General features: G+C 42.1%; 1 protein-coding gene across 1 annotated transcript in view; it reads left to right on the top strand.

Annotated features, from left to right (window-relative positions):
* The window catches only part of LOC120980024 (mucin-2-like), a 112,518-nt gene that overhangs the window by 53,486 nt on the left and 35,499 nt on the right, over nt 1-23,533 (top strand). Inside the window, exons 37-41 of the mRNA XM_040408889.1 lie at nt 1,125-1,289; nt 3,445-4,290; nt 6,061-7,338; nt 9,305-9,670; nt 10,418-10,597. Of these exons, the coding sequence (XP_040264823.1) occupies nt 1,125-1,289; nt 3,445-4,290; nt 6,061-7,338; nt 9,305-9,670; nt 10,418-10,597 (2,835 nt within the window). The remainder of the gene's footprint in view (nt 1-1,124; nt 1,290-3,444; nt 4,291-6,060; nt 7,339-9,304; nt 9,671-10,417; nt 10,598-23,533) is intronic.

Genomic DNA, 23,533 nt, shown 5'->3' with positions numbered 1-23,533 from the left:
CTGTTGATGCTCACCATTTTGGAAAAGGTTAGAAAATAATCTCTAAAGAGATTGGACAGATTTTAGAAAATTCAAGAGAATTATTACCATCCCTAGAAGTGCTCAAGCAATCAAAACCTTGCCAAGAGAAAGGTGTGTAATAGTCAGCTAGGTCACAAACGAACCCAAGTTAACCTCTAAGCAACTAAAAGCCTTTCCTAATGTTAATGGTCATCAGTCCACCATGAGGAGGACAATAAACAACAATGGTGTGCATGGCAGGATTGAAAGGAGAAAGCTCCAAAAAGAACAATGCTGCCCATTTGCAGTTTTCTCACCTGGACAAGCCAGAACGCTATTGGAACAATGTTTTGTGGATGGATGAGTACAAAATAGAATGTTTGATTTAAATGAGAAGTTATATGGTTGGAGAAAGAAAAACACTGCATTCCAGCATAAAAACCTTATCCCATCTGTGAAACCTAGTGGTGGTAGTATCATGGTTTGAGCCTAATTTGCTGCATCTAGGCCATATATCTGTCTGTGAGCTGAATCTCAAGAGAATGTGGGTTATGCTGCAAAACAACTACCCTAAACACAAAAGTCATTCTGCTAAAAAATGGTTAAAGAAGAATAAAATTAAAGCTTTGGAATTGTCAAGTCAATGTCCTGACCTTAATCCAATACAAATGTTGTGGAAAAACCTGAAGTGAGCTGTTCATAGGGGGAAAACCCACCAACATAACAGAGATTAAGCTATTTTGTACTTAAAAATTGGCTAAAATTCCTGTAAGCTAATGTGCAGGACAAATCAACAATTACCAGAACACCAGGTTCACATACTTTTGCCACTCACAGACATGTGGTAACGGATCATTTTCCTAAAATAAATGACCAAGTCTAATATTTTTGACTCATTTGTGTGATTTGATTATCTTTATCTATTTTTAGGACTTGTGCGAAAATCTAGTGTAGTTTTAGGTCAAATTTAGACAGAAATAACTGAATTCTGAAAGATGTATGAACTTTCAAGCACCACTATAAAAGTCACTATATAGCTGAAAATTATGTCGAGTAATTTTTCTTTAAATTGCATAAACACAAATTATATGGTATTTTGAAATGCTTAACTACATTTAATTTAGGTCCATCAACTACTACAGAGACCACACCAACTCAAAGTACGAGCACATCACCAACAACTACCACCTCGCAGTCTACAAACACTCCTATCATTACATCTACTCCAGAGCCTTCGACTCCAACTATTACAAAGACCACAACAACTACATCGGTGACTACATCTTCAAGTAAGATACATTTTGTACTGTACAAAACTGAAGCATCTTCAGGGTTAGACTGAAGTCCCTTTGGCCCACCAGAGGGAATGATTCTGAGGACCCAATTTGTGTGAATATAGGACCTTAAAGGCCCTGTTTTATTAATGGTCCATTAATGTTAGAATTTGGGCACACTGGGGATCCTCTGGTACTCTGCTAGGCCAGTCCAGCCCTGGGCACCTCGTTTTTCCTCTATATGCTGTATACAAATGTTATTCTTTAAAAAAAACTAAATATATATATATATATAGACACTCAAGATGGTTTATATTACTATGGCGCAGTGTGGCATTGGTTAAAAGATGACACTTATGTAGTAGGTGTAATTTTTCAATCTTGTATAACATAGATGTTATGTCAAAACTGATAAAAAAGGAAAACTGACTTAGTTACCCATAGCAACAAATGCTATTTCACCTTTTATTTTTCAAAGGTGCGCTAAAAAATGAAAGGTGGAATTTAAATGGTTACTATGAGCAACACCAGATTTCAATAATTTTCCCCAGAGACCTAGGCCGGGTTCACATGATTGCTTCATTGTCTGTTAATCCAATCCATCAGAATAACAGAAAAAAACAAAAACTGTGAACTCCATTGTGCTCAGCTATGCACATTTTGCACCCGCTTTAGCCATTTCGATCTGAGATCTATTATTTTGGAATATAAAGAAAAAAAATCTGTGTAGGACTTTTATTCCGTCTAAAACGGGTCTCAGATGGAAATGTCTAAAATGGATGCAAAATGTGCATAACTGAGTATAATGTATGCTTAAAATACAGAATGCGTTTTCATTTTGTTCTTTTCAGTTTTTCTGATGGATTAGAGGAACGGAAAACAAAATGGTGATGTGAACCCAGCCTTAAAGGAATTGGATGTTTAAAAAATTATACTCTAACACATAAAAATAATAGAAATTGCATACCATAAAAGTTTATATAGCTTTTAGGGTTCATGCACACGGGTGTAATTTCTGTCCACGGACCTATACATCTCAGTGTGGCCACAAAAGATGCGGACAGCACACAGTGCAAAGGCACCTTCTAAGACAGTCTTGTTTCTATGTTGTCTTTCTCTATAGCGTCCTCCAAGCTTTTAAGGTTCTTTCACTTAAGCCACTTTCTCTCTCGTGATTAGCCCACAGCTGCCTTTCATATAACTAATGAAGATGTTCATTGTTAATGACTGAGCGTCATCAAAGTTGCTGCGTGGACAGTGAGGATCGACTATTCAGTGCGGTCTTCATTAGTTAGAAGAAAGGCAGCCGCGGCTTATTGGCCGCGTGGTTCCTGACGGCAGCAGGACCACAACCCGATCACAGTACTGCCATGCCGTGTTTTCGTATCCTAATGTCCACTCACTTTTCGATTCAGCAACTGCAATATCACTTACAAAATAGTAATCTAGTTGTTTAAAAAAAATCAGCATTGTCATTGTCTGTAAAAAAACAAGGGAAAAAGAACCCTGAGAACGAAGGCCTACAATATGTGTGTTCACTCTTACAAGTAGCCAACACACTGTAAAGACTAAACTCGGAGGCTGGGTGGTTTGGACCAAAGTGCAAAGGCACCTTCTAAGACAGTCTTGTTTCTATGTTGTCTTTCTCTACAGCGTCTCCCAAGCTTTTAAGGTGCTTTCACTTAAGCCACTTTCCCTCTCATGATTAGTCTACAGCTGCTTTTCATTTAACTAATGAAGATGTTCATTGTTAATGGCCAAGCGTCATCAAAGTTGCTGCGTGGCCATTAACAGTAAGGATCGACTATATAGTGCGGTCTTCATTAGCCAAATGCAAGGCAGCTGTGGCTTATTGGTCATTGTCTGTAAAAAAAACAAGGGAAAAAGAACCCTGAGAATGAAGGCGTACAATATTTGTGTTCACTCTTACAAGTAGCCAACACACTGTAAAGACTAAACTCTGAGACTGGGTGTACGAGCCGGGGTTGCCAGATGAGGCAACCCTTGGTTGCCAAAATCCAACACGATTTTGCTTGCAACGTATTAGAAACAAAATCATGTGGCCAATAGCAGTTGCAATGTATAATAGTAGTCAAATTTGTCCCCTAGAGCTTATATTAAAGTGAGTCTACTTGATAAATGTTATATATTTTATTTCTGTTTTATCTAGCAATTCCTAACTGTGATCCTGTTTGCAAGTGGTCACAATGGTTTGATGTGAGTACTCCTAAATATGAACCCAATGGAGGAGATTTTGAGACATATGAGAACATTGAGAATGCTGGATATGAAGTATGTGAGGGTGATATGAAACCAGAGAACATTTCCTGCAGAGCAACGAAATACCCAGATAAGCCATTATACCAGCTGGGACAGATGGTGACCTGTGATGTCTCCATTGGGCTCATCTGTAACAATAACGATCTTATAGGATACAAGCCTGTGTGCTACAACTATGAGATCAGTGTGTACTGCTGCCAACCTTTACCTGATAATTGCCCAACTACACCCTATACAACTACTACAACTACAACAACTACATCACCAACAACCACCACTTCTGAGTGGACAACTACATCACCAACAACCACCACCGCTGAGACTACAACTACATCACCAACAACCACAACTACAGCAACTTCAACTACATCACCAACAACCACCACCTCTGAGTGGACAACTACATCACCAACAACCACCACCTCTGAGACGACAACTACATCACCAACAACCACAACTACAGCAACTTCAACTAATTCACCAACAACCCACAGCTCTGAGTGGACAACTACATCACCAACAACCACCACCTCTGAGACTACAACTACATCACCAACAACAACCACCTCTGAAACTACAACTACATCATCAACAACCACCACCTCTGAGACGACAACTACATCACCAACAACCACCACCTCTGAGACTACAACTACTTCTGTCATCACAAGTACTCCAGAACCTCCAACATCAACCACTACAACTGCAACAACTACATCAGTGACAACATCTTCAAGTAAGAATTAAACTAGAAACAAAGGTGGTCATTTATTAAACTGGTATAAAGTAGAACTGGCTTAGTTGCCCATGGCAACCAATCAGATTCAACCTTTCATTTTGGACAGCTTCTTTGGAAAATGAAAGGAGGAATCTGATCGGTTGCTATGGGCAACTAAGCCAGTTCTACTTTGCACAAGTTTGAAAAATAACCCCCAAAACATCTTTAGTGCATATTGATTTAATTAGCATTAGATTTATTTCTACCACTACAAAGTTCACTACAACTTCAGGTGAGAAACATTCTAAAATATTGTAATATGAAAATGCTTGATATAAATTTAAAAAAAGAATGAGATTAAATTGAATTTGAGGGCTGGCTAGACATGGTTCAAAACAAAAAATAAATAAAAAATTAACAAAAGGCTTTTATTCACAGTGTCCCCATTCCAGTGATGAGGTTCCTGTCCCTAGCGGCTCCTGTATCTGCCAGCCCATTAGTGATTTGTTTCCTTATGCATGTGACTATTGGTGACACTGCTGACCAATCAATTGCCTTAGTAGTGATATGTAACAAACACCACGTGACTACTGAGCCCTAAAATTATAAATGCCCAAATGTTTCTATTTTAAAACATGTCTAATCAGCCTCTAAACGGAATTGGTAAGCAGACAACACACATAAAAATAATAGAAATTGCATACCATAAAAGTTTATATAGCTTTTAGGGCTCATGCACACGGCTGTAATTTTGGACCTATTCATCTCAGTGGGGCCACAAAAGATGTCTGGTTCCGGACATCCATTCCATGCCCCCCCCCCCCCCCAAAAAAAAGAACATGTCCTATTCTTGTCTGTTTTGCGGACAAGAATAGGTAGTTCTTACAGAGGGCAGAACGTACCATTCTGTGGATCTCTGTTAGTGGTTTACGAACAGTGAACACTAAACTTTACAGTAATTTAGACGTCAGGTTAAGTTTATTGATTCAGTACATATGTTTTTATTTATTTGCTGTTTTATATAGCAACTATTAACTGTGATCCTATGTGCTCATGGTTTGGACCGAGGTGCAAAGGCACCTTCTAAGACAGTCTTGTTTCTATGTTGTCTTTCTCTACAGCGTCTCCCAAGCTTTTAAGGTGCTTTCACTTAAGCCATTTTCCCTCTCATGATTAGTCCACAGCAGCCTTTCATTTAACTAATGAAGATATTCATTGTTAATGGCCGAGCGTCATCAAAGATTCTGCGTGGCCATTAACAGTGAGGATTGACTATATAGTGCGGTCTTCATTAGCCAAATGCAAGGCAGCTGTGGCTTATTGGCCGCATGGTTCCTGACGGCAGCAGGGCCGCAACCCGATCACAGTATGGCTATGCCGTGTGTTCGTACCCTAATGTACACTCACTTTTGGATTCAGGAACTGCAATATCACTTACCAAATAGTAATCTAGTTGTTGAAAAAATTCAGCATTGTAATTGTCTGTGAAAAAAACAAGGGAAAAAGAACCCTGAGAATGAAGGCCTACTATATTTGTGTTCATTCTTACAAGTAGCCAACACACTGTAAAGACTAAACTCTGAGGCTGGGTGTACGAGCCGTGGTTGCCAGAAGTGGCAACCCTTGGTTGCTAATGCCAACACGATTTTGCTTGCTATGTATTCAAAACAAAATTATGTGGCCAATAGCAGTTGCAATGTATAATAGTAGTCAAATTTGTCCCCTAGAGCTTATATTAAAGTGAGTCTACTTGATAAATGCTATACATTTTATTTCTGTTTTATCTAGCAACTCCTAACTGTGATCCTGTTTGCAAGTGGTCACAATGGTTTGATGTGAGTACTCCTAAATATGAACCCAATGGAGGAGATTTTGAGACATATGAGAACATCAAGAATGCTGGATTTGAAGTGTGTGAGGGTGATATCAAACCAGAGAACATTTCTTGCAGAGCAACGAAATACCCAGATAAGCCATTACACCAGCTGGGACAGATGGTGACCTGTGATGTCTCCATTGGGCTCATCTGTAACAATAACGATCTTATAGGATACAAGCCTGTGTGCTACAACTATGAGATCAGTGTGTACTGCTGCCAACCTTTACCTGATAATTGCCCAACTACACCCTATACAACTACTACAACTACAACAACTACATCACCAACAACCACCACTTCTGAGTGGACAACTACATCACCAACAACCACCACCGCTGAGACTACAACTACATCACCAACAACCACAACTACAGCAACTTCAACTACTTCACCAACAACCACCACCTCTGAGTGGACAACTACATCACCAACAACCACCACCTCTGAGACGACAACTACATCACCAACAACCACAACTACAGCAACTTCAACTAATTCACCAACAACCCACAGCTCTGAGTGGACAACTACATCACCAACAACCACCACCTCTGAGACTACAACTATATCACCAACAACCACAACTACAGCAACTACAACTACTTCACCAACAACCACCACCTCTGAGTGGACAACCACATCACCAACAACCACCACCTCTGAGACTACAACTACATCACCAACAACCACAACTACAGCAACTTCAACTAATTCACCAACAACCCACAGCTCTGAGTGGACAACTACATCACCAACAACCACCACCTCTGAGACTACAACTCCATCACCAACAACCACCACCTCTGAGTGGACAACTACATCACCAACAACCACCACCTCTGAGACGACAACTACATCATCAACCACAACTACAGCAACTTCAACTAATTCACCAACAACCCACAGCTCTGAGTGGACAACTACATCACCAACAACCACCACCTCTGAGACTACAACTCCATCACCAACAACCACCACCTCTGAGTGGACAACAACTACATCACCAACAACCACCACCTCTGAAACTACAACTACATCATCAACAACCACCACCTCTGAGATGACAACTACATCACCAGCAACCACCACCTCTGAGACTACAACTACTTCTGTCATCACGAGTACTCCAGAACCTCCAACATCAACCACTACGACTGCAACAACTACATCAGTGACAACATTTTCAAGTAAGAATTAAACTAGAAACAAAGGTGGTCATTTATTAAACTGGTATAAAGTAGAACTGACTTAGTTGCCCATGGCAACCAATCAGATTCAACCTTTCATTTTGGACAGCTCCTTTGGAAAATGAAAGGAGGAATCTGATCGGTTGCTATGGGCAACTAAGCCAGTTCTACTTTACACCAGTTTGAAATATGACCCCCAAAATATCTTTAGTGCATATTGATTTAATTAGTATTAGATTTATTTCTACCACTACAAAGTTCACTACAACTTCAGGTGAGAAACATTATAAAATATTATTATATAAAAATGCTTGATATAAATTTTAAAAGAGATTGAGATTAAATTGAATTTGAGGACTGGCTAGACATGGTTCAAAACAAAAAATAAATAAAAACTTAGCAAAAGGCTTTTATTCACAGTGTCCCCATTCCAGTGATGAGGTTCCTGTCCCTGGCGGCTCCTGTATCTGCCAGCCCATTATTTATACATCTGACTATTGGTGGCACTGCTAACCAATCAATTGCCCCAGTAGTGATATGTCACAAACACCATGTGACTACTGAGCCCTAAAAATATGAATGCCCAAATGTTTCTGTTTTAAACCCTGTCCAATCAGACTCTAAATAGAATTGGTAAACAGACAAACCCCTGCAAAAAAGCTACATTACTTAACATAGGCAAACAAGCAAAAAGCAAAAAAGACAATTCAGAAAGGGGGATACTTCATAAAGAGATGTGGAATATGCGCATTGATTGCATTACAGTATAAACCATATCTAGAACACATATTTTTATCAAATAATAAGAAGTGGTTATAGAAGTCTCTATGTTGAGTAAGTATAAGAGGTATATTATAATAACATATCAAATTAGGATCAGGTATGCAAAGACACGCACAAAAAACTATTATTTTTAAAATAGTTGCAAGGTAGAGTGCAGTTCATCACACTTGCAGAGACTGAACTTGTCCATCATAGAACAGGTGTCAAAAATATAATATACTACGCCAACACGTTATTTCTGGGTTGACTTTTCTATCACAGGTGTTTTTGAGTCTGTCTACCTATGACCTTTCATGCATTCAATGCATATTTCCTGTGAATTTGCAATTAATATTTGAAATGGGAACACATATAGAGCACAGTGGCTTTTTATATCAGTACAGTTAAACACCTGTACACTACAATATACATTGCTTTCCATTTAATTTTTTCTATTATTTTAGAACAAAATAATTTTTATTAGAATTTTCAAAGAAATTTCAATATAACATACAGAAAAATGAATGTTTCACACGTAATATTACTTCATATCACATGAGGTGAGAACACATAATCTACATTTCAAATATAATTGATGATGCGTGTATCAGAATAAATTGCAGTAAAATAAAATAAACATATACACAAAAGTGCCTTCTTAAATCTTTGTTAACTTTAACATTAAATTAATAAAGAAAAGTGAATCTTTATTACAAATACATTGAGAACTTATTTTAGATGTTCAAATATTAACATTTTAAATGAATACTAAGACTACTACATTTGAAACCACTAATGTGTGACAAGTGTGTTACTGTTTGTCTCTACTATAAGGAACATATACTGTGGATATCTGTTTTATATTTATCATAATATTTATTGACAATAAAAATATGTTCTGATTTCTGTAGGTATTTGCAATCCATTCTGCACAGCAGGACAGCTAGATTTGTGTTCACTCTGACAAGTAGCCAACACACTGTAAAGACTAAACTCTGAGGCTGGGTGTACGAGCCATCCTTGCCACTTGCGGCAACCCTTGGTTGCCAATGCCAATACGATTTTACTTACAACGTATTATAAACAAAATCATTTCGCCAAAAGCAGTTGCAATGTATAATAGTAGTCAAATTTGTCCCCTAGGGCTTATATTAAAGTGAGTCTACTTGATAAATGTTATATGTTTTATTTCTGTTTTATCTAGCAACTCCTAACTGTGATCCTGATTGCAAGTGGTCACCATGGTTTGATGTGAGTTACCCAAAATATGAACCCAATGGAGGAGATTTTGAGACCTATAAGAACATCACAAATGCTGGATTAGAAGTGTGTGAGGGTGATATGAGACCAGAGGACATTTCCTGCAGAGCACAGAAATTCCCAGATATGACACTAGACCAGCTGGGACAGACATTGACCTGTGATGTCTCCACTGGCCTCATCTGTTACAACAAAGATCAAACAGGGTTCATGCCTGTGTGCTACAACTATGAGATCAGTGTGTACTGCTGCCGACCTCTAGCTGATTTCTGTACATCACCAACCACCACTACTACGACTACAACCTCAGGTAAAGTTTATTTACAATATTCACAAAAAAATTAATATGTTTCCAAAATAGCAACCTGTAAGATTGATCCTTTCATTTTCCAAAGTAGCTCTGAAAAATGTAATATTGATCGGTTGCTTTGGATAAGTCAATTTTCCTGTGCTCCAGTTTTGATAAATCTCCCTCTAAATCTTTCCTAGTCAGTATGTTCTGCAGTAAGTGTGTATGCATTGTTTTCAACGTCACACATAAATGATTTATAATAATCATCTACATGAAAAGCTGTCTGTTGCCCACAGAAACCCATCACAGCACAGTTTTTATTTTTCAAAAGTCAAGTACAAAATAAAAGCTGTGATGTGAGTGGTCGCTGTAGACATCAAATAGTTTTTCTTTTAGGCGGTTTAATATATCTTTCCATTGCCTCATATTACTTGAAGCAGTCATCATATATATATATATATATATATATATAGGAGTTGCTCATAAAGTAAAACATTGTTGTACATTCAGTAATGTACATATAGCATAGGTGTCATCATAGATAAAATTAAAATGGAGCTACTCTGCCGCTCCTGGAAGATGGGGCTTGTTCTCCTTGTGAACACTGTTTTTTTATATACATGTAGATAGAACATCCACTTGTAGCACTGCAGCACTTATTTGCCATGCCTGGAACCCATCAAATATTGATGACAATAAATTATTAATATTTAAGTTCCAGAAAACCCTTTAATAATGTTCAGTGTCACCCCACTTATTGTTAAGACTTTGCTTCTAAACACACAGAGTCTACAACTCCAACACCCGGCGTGACTACAACAAAGAGCACAACCACAAGCCCCACTACAACTAGTGTGACCACAACTTTACCAACAGTAGTCACCACCACAGAGTGTACAACTGAAGAAACTCCAGAGACGACTCCAACGTCAAGCCCAAGTACCGGTACGTACAATTTAACAAATCTTTCTTTTGTAAGAACAGCCCTGGAAGCCAGCCAGTTTCTCCATATGGCTTGCTAAAGGTAGAGGTACACTAGGCCTCAGAGATTATTATGTTCTCCAGATACTTTTACTCCTGAATCATTCAATTACAGTTTTATATGTATATAGAAAAAGTCATAGCCACAACTGTGCACATAATTCTATGCTTGGAGTGCTGCCTCCCTGAAATCCATCTGATTTTGATGATCGACCTTAAGACCATCAGCATAAGACAAGTCTTAATAGGACATTTTCTATGGCTGATCTGGGAGCCTTTGGAAGTTCCCAGGCTGCCATGTTAACAGAACAGCTTTGGTAGTCTTCTTACAGGTGGATGTTTGATCGTCGAAGGGAGCCTCTACTCAAATGCCACGCTTGCAAAGGACTATAGCTGTGATGGCTAACCTCCGGCACTCCAGCTGTGTTAAAACTACAACTCTCAAGATGCATACTTGCTTGGCTGTGCTCAGAATTCCATAGAAATAAATGGAGCATGATGGGAGTCGTAGTTTTACCACAGCTGGAGTGCCGGAGGTTAGCCATCACTGGACTATAGTATCTGAGGGATTAACTGTCAGTAATGGGAGTTGCTTCCGATAACAGACACTGCTAACGGATGTCTTCTGTGTGAAACAGCAGGGACTCATCGGCTATGGGGTGATCTTCAAAGACCTGACATCCCCCATACATACAAATCTGTACTGCATTAACTGGCCCAAAAGTTATGTTCATAAGAAAATGACTGATTGTAATCATTGTAAGGTATCTACATATAGCATGTCACTTTAAAGAGTAAAGTGTTCAGTGTTAAGTGTTCATGTCACTTTAAAGAGTGTTCAGGAAACTTCTGATATGTCATAGAGACAAACTGTATCAAAGGTTTTGATTGGTGACTGAGATCCCCCACTGATGGGTAGAGAGAAACACTTCCATAGTGCGTTCTCCCTCCTCACTGCAGTAGTCAGAAGCAAGATTTACTTTCTATTGAGTTTGTCTTGCTTCCTCCCCTTCTGCATGGAGAGAGACAGGGGCGTATTTCCAATTAGGCACTAAAGGACACTAGCCTAGGGTAGCGGTCTGAAGGTGGCGCCACCACAGAGGACATTTTTTTTTTAATCTTTAATTTTTTTACATTCCTGCCTTCTGGGCATCCATGTTGCCAGGGGTTTAAACAATGGACTGCCACTGCACGCTACAACCATGGCATGACTTTCCTTCCTGCAGTGGAGGTCCTGGCAGAGGATGAGGAGAGAGAGTAGTGATTCTTTTTAGTTACATAGTAAATACGGTTGAAAAAAACATAAGTCCAAAAAATTTTAGAAATGGAAAGGAGACCCAGATTTCTGCACATTTTCATAAGCATTAATGTAACTTACTTTCAAGAATTTATCTAGGCCCTTTTTAAAACTGTCCACTGTTCCTGCTGTGACCACGTCGTGAGTTAGACTATTGCACTCATTCACAGTTCTCACAGTGAAAAATTCTTGATGCCTCTGGAGGCTGAACTTTATCTTCTCCAGTCAGAGTCAGTGCCCCTTGTCTTGGTATTTTACATGGAACAGCTTTTCAGAATATTGTTTGTACGAGCCATTTATATTTTTGTATAGGGTATTTATGTCCCCCTTTAGACGTCTCTTCTCAAGACTAAATAAATTACAAGACCCTCCATGCCCCTTATCAGTTTAGTCGCTCTCCTCTTTACTCTCTCCAGCTCCAGAGCGTCCTTTCTATGGACTGGTGCCCAGAACTGAACTGCATATTCCAGATGAGGCCACAGAAAAGCTTTATAAATTAGTAATATTACACCCGTGTCCTGCAAGTCCATGCCTCGTTTAATGCATGACAATATCCTGGTGGCCTTAAAAGCAGTTGATTGACATTGTATGCTGTTATTTAATCTATGATCTACAAGGACATCAAAAACTTTCTCTACAAGAGACCCTCCCAGTGTTACATCCCCTAGGACATATGATGCACGTAGATTATTACCACCTAAATGCATAACTTTACATTTATCCACATTGAACCTCATTTGCCAAGTTGATGCCCATTCACCCAGAGTGTCCAATTCAGCTTGTAGTTTATGGACATCTTCCAAAGACTGCACAGTACTACATAGCTTAGTGTCATCTTCAAAAATGGAAATGGTGCTATTAATTTCATTATTAATATCATTAATAAATAAATTAGATAATGCAGGACCCAGCACTGAACCTTGGGGTACACCACTTATAACCCGGGACCATTCTGAATAGAAATCATTGACCACAACTCCCTGGACACGGTCCTTCAGACAGTTTTCAATCCAATTACAGACTATACTTTCTAAACCTATAGACCTTATTTTACCTATTAAATGTCTATGAGGGACAGTATCAAAAGCCTTTGCAAAATCCAAGAACACTACATCCAAAGCCGCCCTCTGTCCAGGCTCTTACCCCTTTCCTTTGCAATGCAGCACTAAATGTTAATCTGATTGATTTAGCAGCACATTGCTGCTCCACCAATCATCTTAGTGACAGGTAGACACTATAGGGCTAGGCAGTCATGTGGCCACCAAGGAGGAAGCAGCTGATCCCCTGTGAGACTGATCCACCCAGCTGTACTCCTGTCTGCCTGCCTCTAAGTGCAGCATCCTGATCCCACAGGTATGGAACCCTTATCCATTCCTTCCATTGTCACAGGTGACAGAACAGAAGCAGCGGCCTTCCAGGAATGTGCTGCATAATAGTAAAAGTAAATCTTTCCAGGAAGCTTTGCCCATGGGATGAAGCATTAAAAGCAGGAGCATTGTGAAGTTACTCTATCCTTTATGCCCTTTTGGTCCTGGTGAGCTAAGAGCTGGAAGATGTCAACTCAAACTACTATATTTTTTCAAATGTGTGGTATAGAGTGAACATTATTAGTTGGTGGGGTGTTCTGTCCCCACATGAAGGCGAATGAAGGTGTAACTGATAATGGCTTTGTGACTGTCCTACCTTCGTATCCAAGCAGTGGAGCAGACCGGACCGGCAGGAGCTCAGGTTAGATGGATCCAGACGTAGACATGAGGATGCAATCAAACGTGGGTTTATTTGATCCAGAGCAGTGACATACAGTGATGTAATACAGGAATGCAGTAGATGCTGTCATGTGGATGTCTTTTCTGAAGCTAACTGCTGAGGCTACTGCTGGTCAAAAACTGATGCCTTCACAAGCCAAGGTGTGTGTCTCCAGTCACAAAGGATGCAGCACTGAAAAAGGCTACAGGAAGTGACCAGGCCCAAGGCTGCTAAAACCACGCCCAGAGATAAAACTTTATTTAACAACGAACGAAGCGTGCAGCATACAAATTCCGGCCAGCAGATGGCAGCAGAGAACAATAGACTTAAACAACATAGGTAAAACAAGAAATAATACAGTGCAGAAATTCAATATGAAAGGAACAGCACACTCCCCGTCTGAAATTCACTTAGGGGATTTCACTATGACAAATGTCCATAAAATATAAACAACCTATAAAAGAAAAACATGTTAGAATGCAAACATAGATTAGTCCTGTTTTCCAACTTGGAATGGAGAAGATCTGCGAAGCTAGATACAGTCCTGTTCACCCATCAGGGACGTTCTCGATGGGCAATATTAAAATGAGTTCGTTGATTGGTCTTGAGAACGTTTTAAGCTCGCCTTTCCTGAAGATCTTCAACTCCACCTTTCTGACCTTGCCATCCTTGCTAGGGAAAACCTTTGAAATTAGTCCGATAGGCCAGTCAATCCTTTCGGTTTGTTGCTCTTTCATCAATACAAGGTCTCCTTCCTTCAAGTTTGGTTTGTTGTGTTGCCATTTTCTTCTTCCTTGAAGAACACTGAGGTACTCTTTTCGCCACCTGTTCCAGAAGTAATCTGCTAGGTATTGTACACGTTTCCAGTGTTTTTGATAGATGTTGGCATGAGTAAATTCTCCACTAGGTATTAGCGTACTCTCAGTTTTTTGGGTAAGTAGAATAGCCGGAGTCAGTATGGCTGGTGTTTCAGGATCCATAGACACTGGCACAAGGGGTCTTGAGTTGATAATGGCTGAAACTTCAGCGAGAAGGGTGACTAGAGTCTCATGTGTGAGTCTTGACGAATTTACATCCATCAGCATAGAATTTAAGATGTTGCGTGAGATGCCGATCATTCTCTCCCAGGAGCCTCCCATGTGGGAACTATGAGGAGGATTGAAAATCCAGGTGCAACCTTTTTCCGCCAACTGATCTTGAATGGACTTGGTGTCGATGTTAAGTTCTCTACAAGCTCCGATGAAGTTGCTTCCCTGGTCAGACCTCAATTGTTTAACTGGTCCTCTGATTGCGAAGAACCGTCTTAAGGCATTGATAAGGCTGGATGCGTCCATAGATTCTATCACCTCTATGTGAACTGCTCGCACACTCATGCAAGTAAATAGTACAGCCCAACGCTTACTGTTTGCGTGACCGCCGCGGGTCCTGCGTGCGGACACCATCCATGGCCCAAAGACATCTAGGCCAACATAGGTGAAAGGCGGCTCTGTGCATAGTCTATCCGCAGGCAAGTCGGCCATTTGTTGGTGTAGTTGTTTTCCTCTTGCTTTACGACAGTGCACACATTCATGCAGTACTTGGGCCACACGTTTTTTCATACCTATAATCCAAAGGCCAGCAGACCGTATTTTGCCCTCAGTAATTTGCCTGCCTTGGTGTTCGGCCCTTTCGTGGTAGTGTCGGATTAGCAAGACGGTGATATGATGTTTGCTGGGAATGATGAGAGGATTTTGTTCTGCAATTCCCAGGTGGGCTTGATTCAAACGACCACCAACTCTTAGTAAGCCAAAACTGTTGATAACTGGATTTAAGTTGGCGAGAGGGCTTTTTAAAGGAATCTGCTGTTTGTTGTGCAAGCACTTCCATTCTATGTTGAAATTTTCTTGCTGGACGTGACGTATTATGAGGTACTCACTATGAGAGATGTTCTCAGCAGAGAAGGGTTTATGACAGGCATGCCAACCATGACAATCTTTATCTTGGTGAGTATTATGATAACATCTTGCAATGTGCACTAACCTTGCAATAGTTCTGACGAGTCTCATCCAGCTGGAGAAACGCTCAAAGCGCTGACAACCGAAGCTGGCGGTCTGCTTTGTTCCAGTGACTAGTACACTAACTTCAGCGCGGATTTCTGGATCATTATCCGGATCCTGGATGCTGAAAACTTCCTGTACACATTCGTCCGCCTCTTCAAGCAGAAACTCTGGACCTGTAAGCCAAGTAGAGTTAATAAAGGAACCTATAGACATAGGCCTAGTGGCGTGATCTGCTGGATTAAGTTCGGATGGTACGTAGTGCCATTGTTCAGGTTTGGAGGACCTCCTGATTCTCTCTATGCGGTTACTAACGTACACATAAAATCGCTTGGTCCGATTGTGGATGTAACCTAAAACGACCTTACTGTCGGTGTAATACTGGACTTCGGCAATGTCGACACCCAGTTCTTGTTGTACGAAATCCGCAATCTCCACTGCCAACACAGTCCCACAGAGTTCCAGTCTGGGAATAGTATGATCAGGCTTGGGGGCTAACTTAGCCTTACCAAAGACGAATCCAACGTGATTTTGGTTGTTGGGTTCTGTCACCTTCAGATAGGCAACTGCTGCGATGGCCTCCGTGGAGGCATCCGAGAACACGTGGAGTTCTTTCTTTATGCTAGAGGAAAGTGAAGTTTTAATATAGCATCTCGGGATGTGGATCTCATCCAAGGCACACAAAGATCGCTTCCAGGCTTCCCATTTTTGCTCTTTCTCGGAGGGAAGTGGGGTATCCCAATCCTTGACTGTTTCAGAAAACTGTCTCAGTAGAGATTTACCTTGTATGGTAATGGGCGCTACAAATCCCAGCGGATCAAATAGGCTGTTTACCACTGATAGGACGCCTCGCTTTGTGAATGGCTTGTCTGCACAACTTATCTGAAAACCGAAGGAGTCAGCCGAGAGATCCCATCTGAGGCCCAAGCTCCTCTGCACAGGTGGACTGTCCAGTCCCAAGTTAATGTCCTTGAATCCTGGTGCATGATCGCCTGATTCGAAGGCCTTCATAACGGCCAGGCTGTTTGAAGCAATTTTGTGTAGTCTAAGTTTAGCTTGGTACAACATACTTTGAGTCCTTTTGAGCAGATCGATAGCCGCTTCTTCAGTCGGTAGTGATTTGAGTCCATCGTCTACGTAGAAGTCCTTTTCTACAAAGTCTCTGGCGTCTTTACCGTACTCGGATTCTCCCTCTAATGCAGTTCGCCGAAGGCCGTAAGTTGCCACGGCAGGTGAAGGGCTGTTTCCAAATACGTGTACCCTCATACGATATTCTGCCATCTCTGCGTTGGTGTCATTATTCTTGTACCACAGAAACCTGAGGAAATTCCGGTGGTCCTCTCTGACTACGAAACAGTGGAACATCTGTTCAATGTCAGCGGTGATGGCAACGAGCTCTTTTCTGAACCTCATCAGCACTCCAACTAGGTTATTCGTCAGATTAGGACCTGTGAGAAGGACATCATTAAGAGATACACCTTGATGTTTGGCACTTGAGTCGAAAACAACCCTAATTTGATTAGGTTTCCGTGGGTGATACACTCCAAATGAAGGCAAGTACCAGCACTCGTCATTCTTCCCTAAGGAAGGAGCTGGTTCTGCATGGTTGTTGCGGAATATTTTGTCGATAAAGGCAACGATGTGTTCTCTCATCTCAGGCTTACTGTTCATGGTACGCTGAAGAGAGTTAAATCTAGACAGAGCTTGTTCCCTATTGTTCGGGAGTCTCACCCTGGTAGCTCGGAAGGGTAATGGAGAAACCCAGTGATTGGTTTCGTCTTTAAGGAACTCATTGTCCATTATCTTGATAAATTCTCTGTCCTCTACTGACAAAGCTACTTTATCATCGTCCTTGCTTGTGTGAAAGACTAATCTTCCCAAGTTGTCAGCAAAGGGAGGAATGTCGTCAGGTGGTTGTATGAGGTCTGGAGGCTTCTCTTTCACCTCATAGTGATGAGGGCAAGGCTTAATGCAAGTTGTGCGTCCATCTCCACGCACGTACGTTTTGAATGAGCGGATTTTTGGTTGATCGAAGCATACATTTCCTATGACTACCCATCCCAAGTCCAGTCTCTGGGCATATGGTGCATAGTCGGGACCATTACACTGTTGACGCACCTTGTGTACCCTTAGATTGTCTCGGCCAAGCAGGAGTAGAATCTCGGCGTTGTTGTCCATAGGTGGGATAACGTTGGCTAGGTGCCTTAGGTGTGGATGGTGAAATGCAGCTTCCGGGGTAGGAATTTCATCCCTATGGTTGGGTATTTGATCGCATTCGATCAGCGTCGGTAGAGGTATTTCCGTATTTCCACTGACGGAACAAGCGATGAATCCTTGTGCCCTCCTGCCGCTAGTCTCTATGCGACCCGAGCAGGTGTTTAAGATGTAGGGTTCTGACGGTCCCTTTATTCCAAAGGCTTCAAAGAATTTAGGTCCTGCTAGGGAACGGTTGCTTTGGTCGTCAATGATGGCATACATTTTCACTGCCTTTTCTGGTAGCCCCTCCGGGTAGACCTTGATTAGGCATATGCGGGCACAACATTTCTCACTCTGGCCCTCCCCACATACGTCCAAGCATGAGCAGGAAACAGCAGTGGCTGTGTTAGCGTGGTTCTGGGGCTCCCCGCCATGACTTTGAGCAGGACTGGTGGTGACAGCAGCCGGTGAATCCCTTGTGAGTGGAGTTGGGTGCATAGCTGAGGCATGTCTTTCACTATGACACTCCTCACACTTGATAATGGATTTACAGTCCTTAGCCATGTGCTCCAATGAAGCGCAGCACCTGAAGCATACCCCAAGCTCGGTGAGGACTTTCTTGCGCTCCTGTATGGTTTTGGATCTAAACCCTCTGCATTTGTTCAGCGAGTGTGGTTTTTTATGAATGGGACATTCACGATTGAAGGCCTTGTCTCCTGATGAGGTAGTGTACTGTCTACCAGTGGGTACTGCAGATGATGGTAGGTTAGTCTTTCTAACATTCACGCTGCTCTTAAAGTCTCTGTGTTTATGCACAATACTTTCATACCTTGATGATGGTGTCGCTGAAGCTGTAGTATTGAACTCCAGGAAGTCGAGGCTGGGGTCATTCCTCATCTGGGACTGTTCATCGATGAATCTGCAGAAATGAATAAATGGGGGAAAAGTGACGTCATGCACTCTTTTGTACCTTGAGACTGATGCCGCCCACTTCTCTTGCAGGCTGTATGGTAACTTCACGACAATTGGGTTCACCCCATGGGCTGTATCCAGGTAGCACAGCCCGGACAGACGAGGGTCTCTTTTGGCGAGCTCCAGTTCCATGAGCAAATCACTTAAATCCTGAAGCTTGTGGACATCCTTGAGACTGATCTTGGGGACGTTCTGCAGTCTCCTGAATAGTGCCTTCTCTATTGCTTCTGCACTGCCAAAGGTGCGTTCGAGTCTCTGCCAGGCTGCAGCGAGACCTGCTTCTGCTTGTCCCACATAGACAGTTCTAAGGCTCTTGATGCGATTTGTGGAGCCTGGGCCCAGCCATTTGATCAAGAGGTCGAGCTCCTGCTCTGCGGTTAGGTTGAGGTTGGCGATGGCATCTTTGAAGGTTGCCTTCCAGGCTCTGTAGCTCTCCGCACGGTCATCAAATTTTGAGAGACTGGTGTTAATTAGCTCTCTGCTCACCATAAACCTGGCAAACTCAGACATATCTGATTTCTCACTGCTTGTTGCCATGACAACTTGTGATGCCCCTGGGGCGTATAGGCTGCATGGCGTGAAAGGGTGAGATGCTTCCGGGTAGAATGATGTTGCTGCAGGGTTGAGCTGTGGTCTAGCCTCTGTAGATTCTGATGACTGCTGCTTGAGCTGTGGAGGTAGGCCAGGAAACACCTGGTAGCCATCTTGCTGTAATAACTGTCCTTGAGAGGGTGCGTCTGGGCGACTGTTATTGGATTGCTCGGGTGCTGTGGGTATCGCTGCCACTGCAGGTAGAGCTGACTTAAAGGTTTCAGTGTTGTTGGCTTGGACAGTACTGCACACTGGGGGTGGTGCAGATAACTGTTTCAGTACATAGTTGCTGGTGCGATCAACTGGATCGTCTATCTCCTCTGGTGGCAAGCAGACTGAATCAAAGCCTTGGCTCAATGCTTGCTCAAGTAGTCTTACCTTTGCTAATGCTATTTCCTCTTCCCTCTCTGATTCAAGGATCTTTATTCGAGCCTCTGCTTCTGCCCTCTTGGCTTCTGCCTCCGCTTCTGCCCTCTTGGCTTCCGCTTCTGCCCTCTTGGCCACCGCCTCTGCTTCTGCCCTCTTGGCTACTGCCTCCGCTTCAGCCCTCTTGGCCGCCGTCTGTGCTTCTGCCCTCGCAAGGACTTCTTTTTCGGTGAAGGAACGCCTCACTTTGGATTGCTCTGCATTTATGCGGGCCTCTAGTAATCTGTCGCTCAGGTTGGAGCTTCTAGAGCATGATGATCTGTAGGACCGTGAGGAATGTTTGGATGAATGCGATCTGTGTGATCTAGTTTCTTGCAAATGAGAGATGCGGAGTTCCACTTTATCTTTAGCGTCCAGCACCATGGCGTCTCTTTGTCTGTCTATTGATTCTGCCTTGCACAATTCTGACGGGGCTTCTTCAATATTAGAGTCTTTTAGAAAGGTTAAATACCTTGTGGACAGTCTCTTGTATCTTTCATGGGCTGCGTTCAGCCGCCCGACGGCAACTTGTAAGCTGGTGGCATCGCCTGAGGAGGACTTAAGTCCTGATATGAGGGAGGAAACTCGTTCCCATAGCTCTTCCAGGTTGTCACATAGCTCATCTTTCCTGGTGTGATAATTTTCCGTGATCTTTATAGTTGGTTTGAGAGAGCGCCTTGGTCGCGTGACTTGGTCTGCTGGAAGTGTGGGTTCTACCTCCAGCTCTTCATAATGATCAGTATCAGGTTGCATTTGCTTTGTTTCATCACTGGGGAACTGTACAAGGTCCTTTTCGGCCATTTTGATTTAAGGTGCGCTGTCTCTTTAAGAAAATGAACTTTTGAATTGGGGGTTGAAAATTGCAGTGCGGCTCAGATGAGGCACCCCGATGAGTTTCCCAAGGTGTTTTGAGTGAATTGCGGGGTTTTGGTTTGAGGGAGGCCCCGCGTGCGTGAACAGTTCTTATATCATGCGAGCGAGGGTTAATATAGGATGTAGAAAGTGGCTTGGCGAGTAGTGGAGGACTTCCAGGCGAGAGTATATCTACTGCGGACACGCCGTGCTTCCCCTTAGGCTTATGGGACGTGCACTGTTGCCGGGCAGATTTGCTGGGAGTGGGTCTGTTGCAGGGGAGGTTCCTGAGTGTGGCACTGGGCTCTGAGGGAACCTGTAGCCGGCATTGGACATTCAGACGGATATTGACTGGGTATAAGGCTTTAAGGCAGTTTTTGACTGTTCTGTCCCCACATGAAGGCGAATGAAGGTGTAACTGATAATGGCTTTGTGACTGTCCTACCTTCGTATCCAAGCAGTGGAGCAGACCGGACCGGCAGGAGCTCAGGTTAGATGGATCCAGACGTAGACATGAGGATGCAATCAAACGTGGGTTTATTTGATCCAGAGCAGTGACATACAGTGATGTAATACAGGAATGCAGTAGATGCTGTCATGTGGATGTCTTTTCTGAAGCTAACTGCTGAGGCTACTGCTGGTCAAAAACTGATGCCTTCACAAGCCAAGGTGTGTGTCTCCAGTCACAAAGGATGCAGCACTGAAAAAGGCTACAGGAAGTGACCAGGCCCAAGGCTGCTAAAACCACGCCCAGAGATAAAACTTTATTTAACAACGAACGAAGCGTGCAGCATACAAATTCCGGCCAGCAGATGGCAGCAGATCCAGGTGATAACTCCAAGTATGAGATCCTTATGGCATATTCTGTGGATATGCCATAAATATTGGTGGTGAAAAGCCCTTTCAAAAGGATCAGAATAGTTAAATTTTTTCATTTTTTAAATAATACTGACCCTAACGCAGTGGTGACTTGTCTTATAATATAATTTGTCTTGGCTGAGCAGGCATTTCCTCTATTTCCAGAGTCACCAAGAGGTAGACACCAGACCACATTCCAGGAAGTGTAGTTTTTATTCAGTAGTGGAGACAATATCAGCAAAAAGAGAATCAACATTCTGGTAATGTCCTCGGGGATAGAACAGTAAATCCAGTATAGCTACTTCTAGTTTTCGTTTATTACTGCATCAAAAGTACACATTTTGATTCTGAACAACCTTCTTGAATCTGAACAACCTTCTTCATCTGGGATTGAGCCCAATAAAGATGGGTTTTCACCTTTGAAATGTGTTGATTTGATGCCCTAATAAACTGAAACTAGAAATAACTACATGGGATTAGCCTTTCTACCCCTGAGGACAGTATAGCACCAATCCTATATTGGTGATATTTTCTCCACTTCTACTACCGGCCACAGTTACTGTAGTTTATGCTGGTTGGGATCCAGGCCAGAAGTCCAGAGAATTTGTACCATGCTTGTATATGTGTCATGCCCGCAGCACATCACCCTGTTAATGCATTACTGTTTACCCATACCTGCATTACTCCCCTTGTTTTATAGTCCTGCACATGAAGTGCTCCTTTCTTTTCTTTATTTTGGCATTCATCTGTCATTGAAAAAAAATTATGTTGGTGGTGCCATGAGACCTGTAAAATGGGCAGAGCAAGTGCCAGTGGTTCCTCCACATATACTACTAGTTTATTAGATCAGCAGCAGTGGTGAGGTTGCGGGCACATATAGTGTTGGCCAGAAGCATGTGATGCCCATTCCTGGTCGGTGCGGTTTAAAGATTGATAATGAGTACATGATTTCTACAGCAATACCACTGTTTAACCCACCAAACCACATGCCTATTCAAAGTTATGTTAATAATCAGGTGGTTTTGAGGGTAAAATTGATGCAAAATTGAGTGGCCAATTTGATTTTTTTTTTTTCCTCGGCATGCTGCACAAAGGTATCTAAGAGAGTTTTGGAAACCAACATGAAGAGTAAATTAAAAAGAAGAGAAGTCGTATCTGTTCTTTATATTTTCTCTCCTTTTATAATCCACTCCTGATATTGGCTTCAAAAGTTGCACGTGGAAACAAATATAAAGACAAAAGTAGAAATGGATTGAAAATAACAAAAGTATAATGTTTTCTAAATACTTCCCCATTGTGTGAGAAGAACCAGGGGAAAGGGGAATTCAAGAATGAAGTCCTGTAGCCTGCTAGTAACCTATACACAGTAAAATGGTGTTTCCGTGATTTTAATACTGATGAACTATCCTCTGGATAGGTTATCAGTATCTTATTGGTCAGGGTCTGACACCAGGGACCCCACCAAACAGCTGTTTGAGAAGGCAACGGCGCTCCTGTGCTTTTTCTTAGTCAGTGATGGCACGTTCATGTGTCACGTGGCCTAGACGCAGTTCAGCCCTAAAGAAGTGAATGGGGCTCAGCGCTATACCATGCACAGAAAACCAGTTTTACGCTTAACTTTAAAAAATAAGTAAACTTTTCAATACATTTTTGTTAACATGTCCCTAATGCCCTAATAACAGTTATTGTAATGTACTTTATTAATGCATTTTGTATTATTTTTAATAGACTAACCCCCCCCCCCCCACCCAAGGCGCACCTTTCTCTGTGGAACTAGTCAGCGGTGTACGGAGTTTACAGTTTCTCAATGGGGCCACAGCACACATTGCTGCTCCTGCCCGTTCTCCCCCGGAGGTTTATTGCTAGAATAGCACAAGGGTGCCCTGTAACCTTGTGCTATGCCAGGATTAGATGAGTGGAGCGGCTCCTGCCTTTGCCTGCTTTACT

The sequence above is a fragment of the Bufo bufo genome, chromosome 10 (assembly GCF_905171765.1).
Source record: "Bufo bufo chromosome 10, aBufBuf1.1, whole genome shotgun sequence".
Taxonomy (NCBI): Eukaryota; Metazoa; Chordata; class Amphibia; order Anura; family Bufonidae; genus Bufo; species Bufo bufo.
This window is presented reverse-complemented; position numbering and strand designations above follow the sequence as displayed.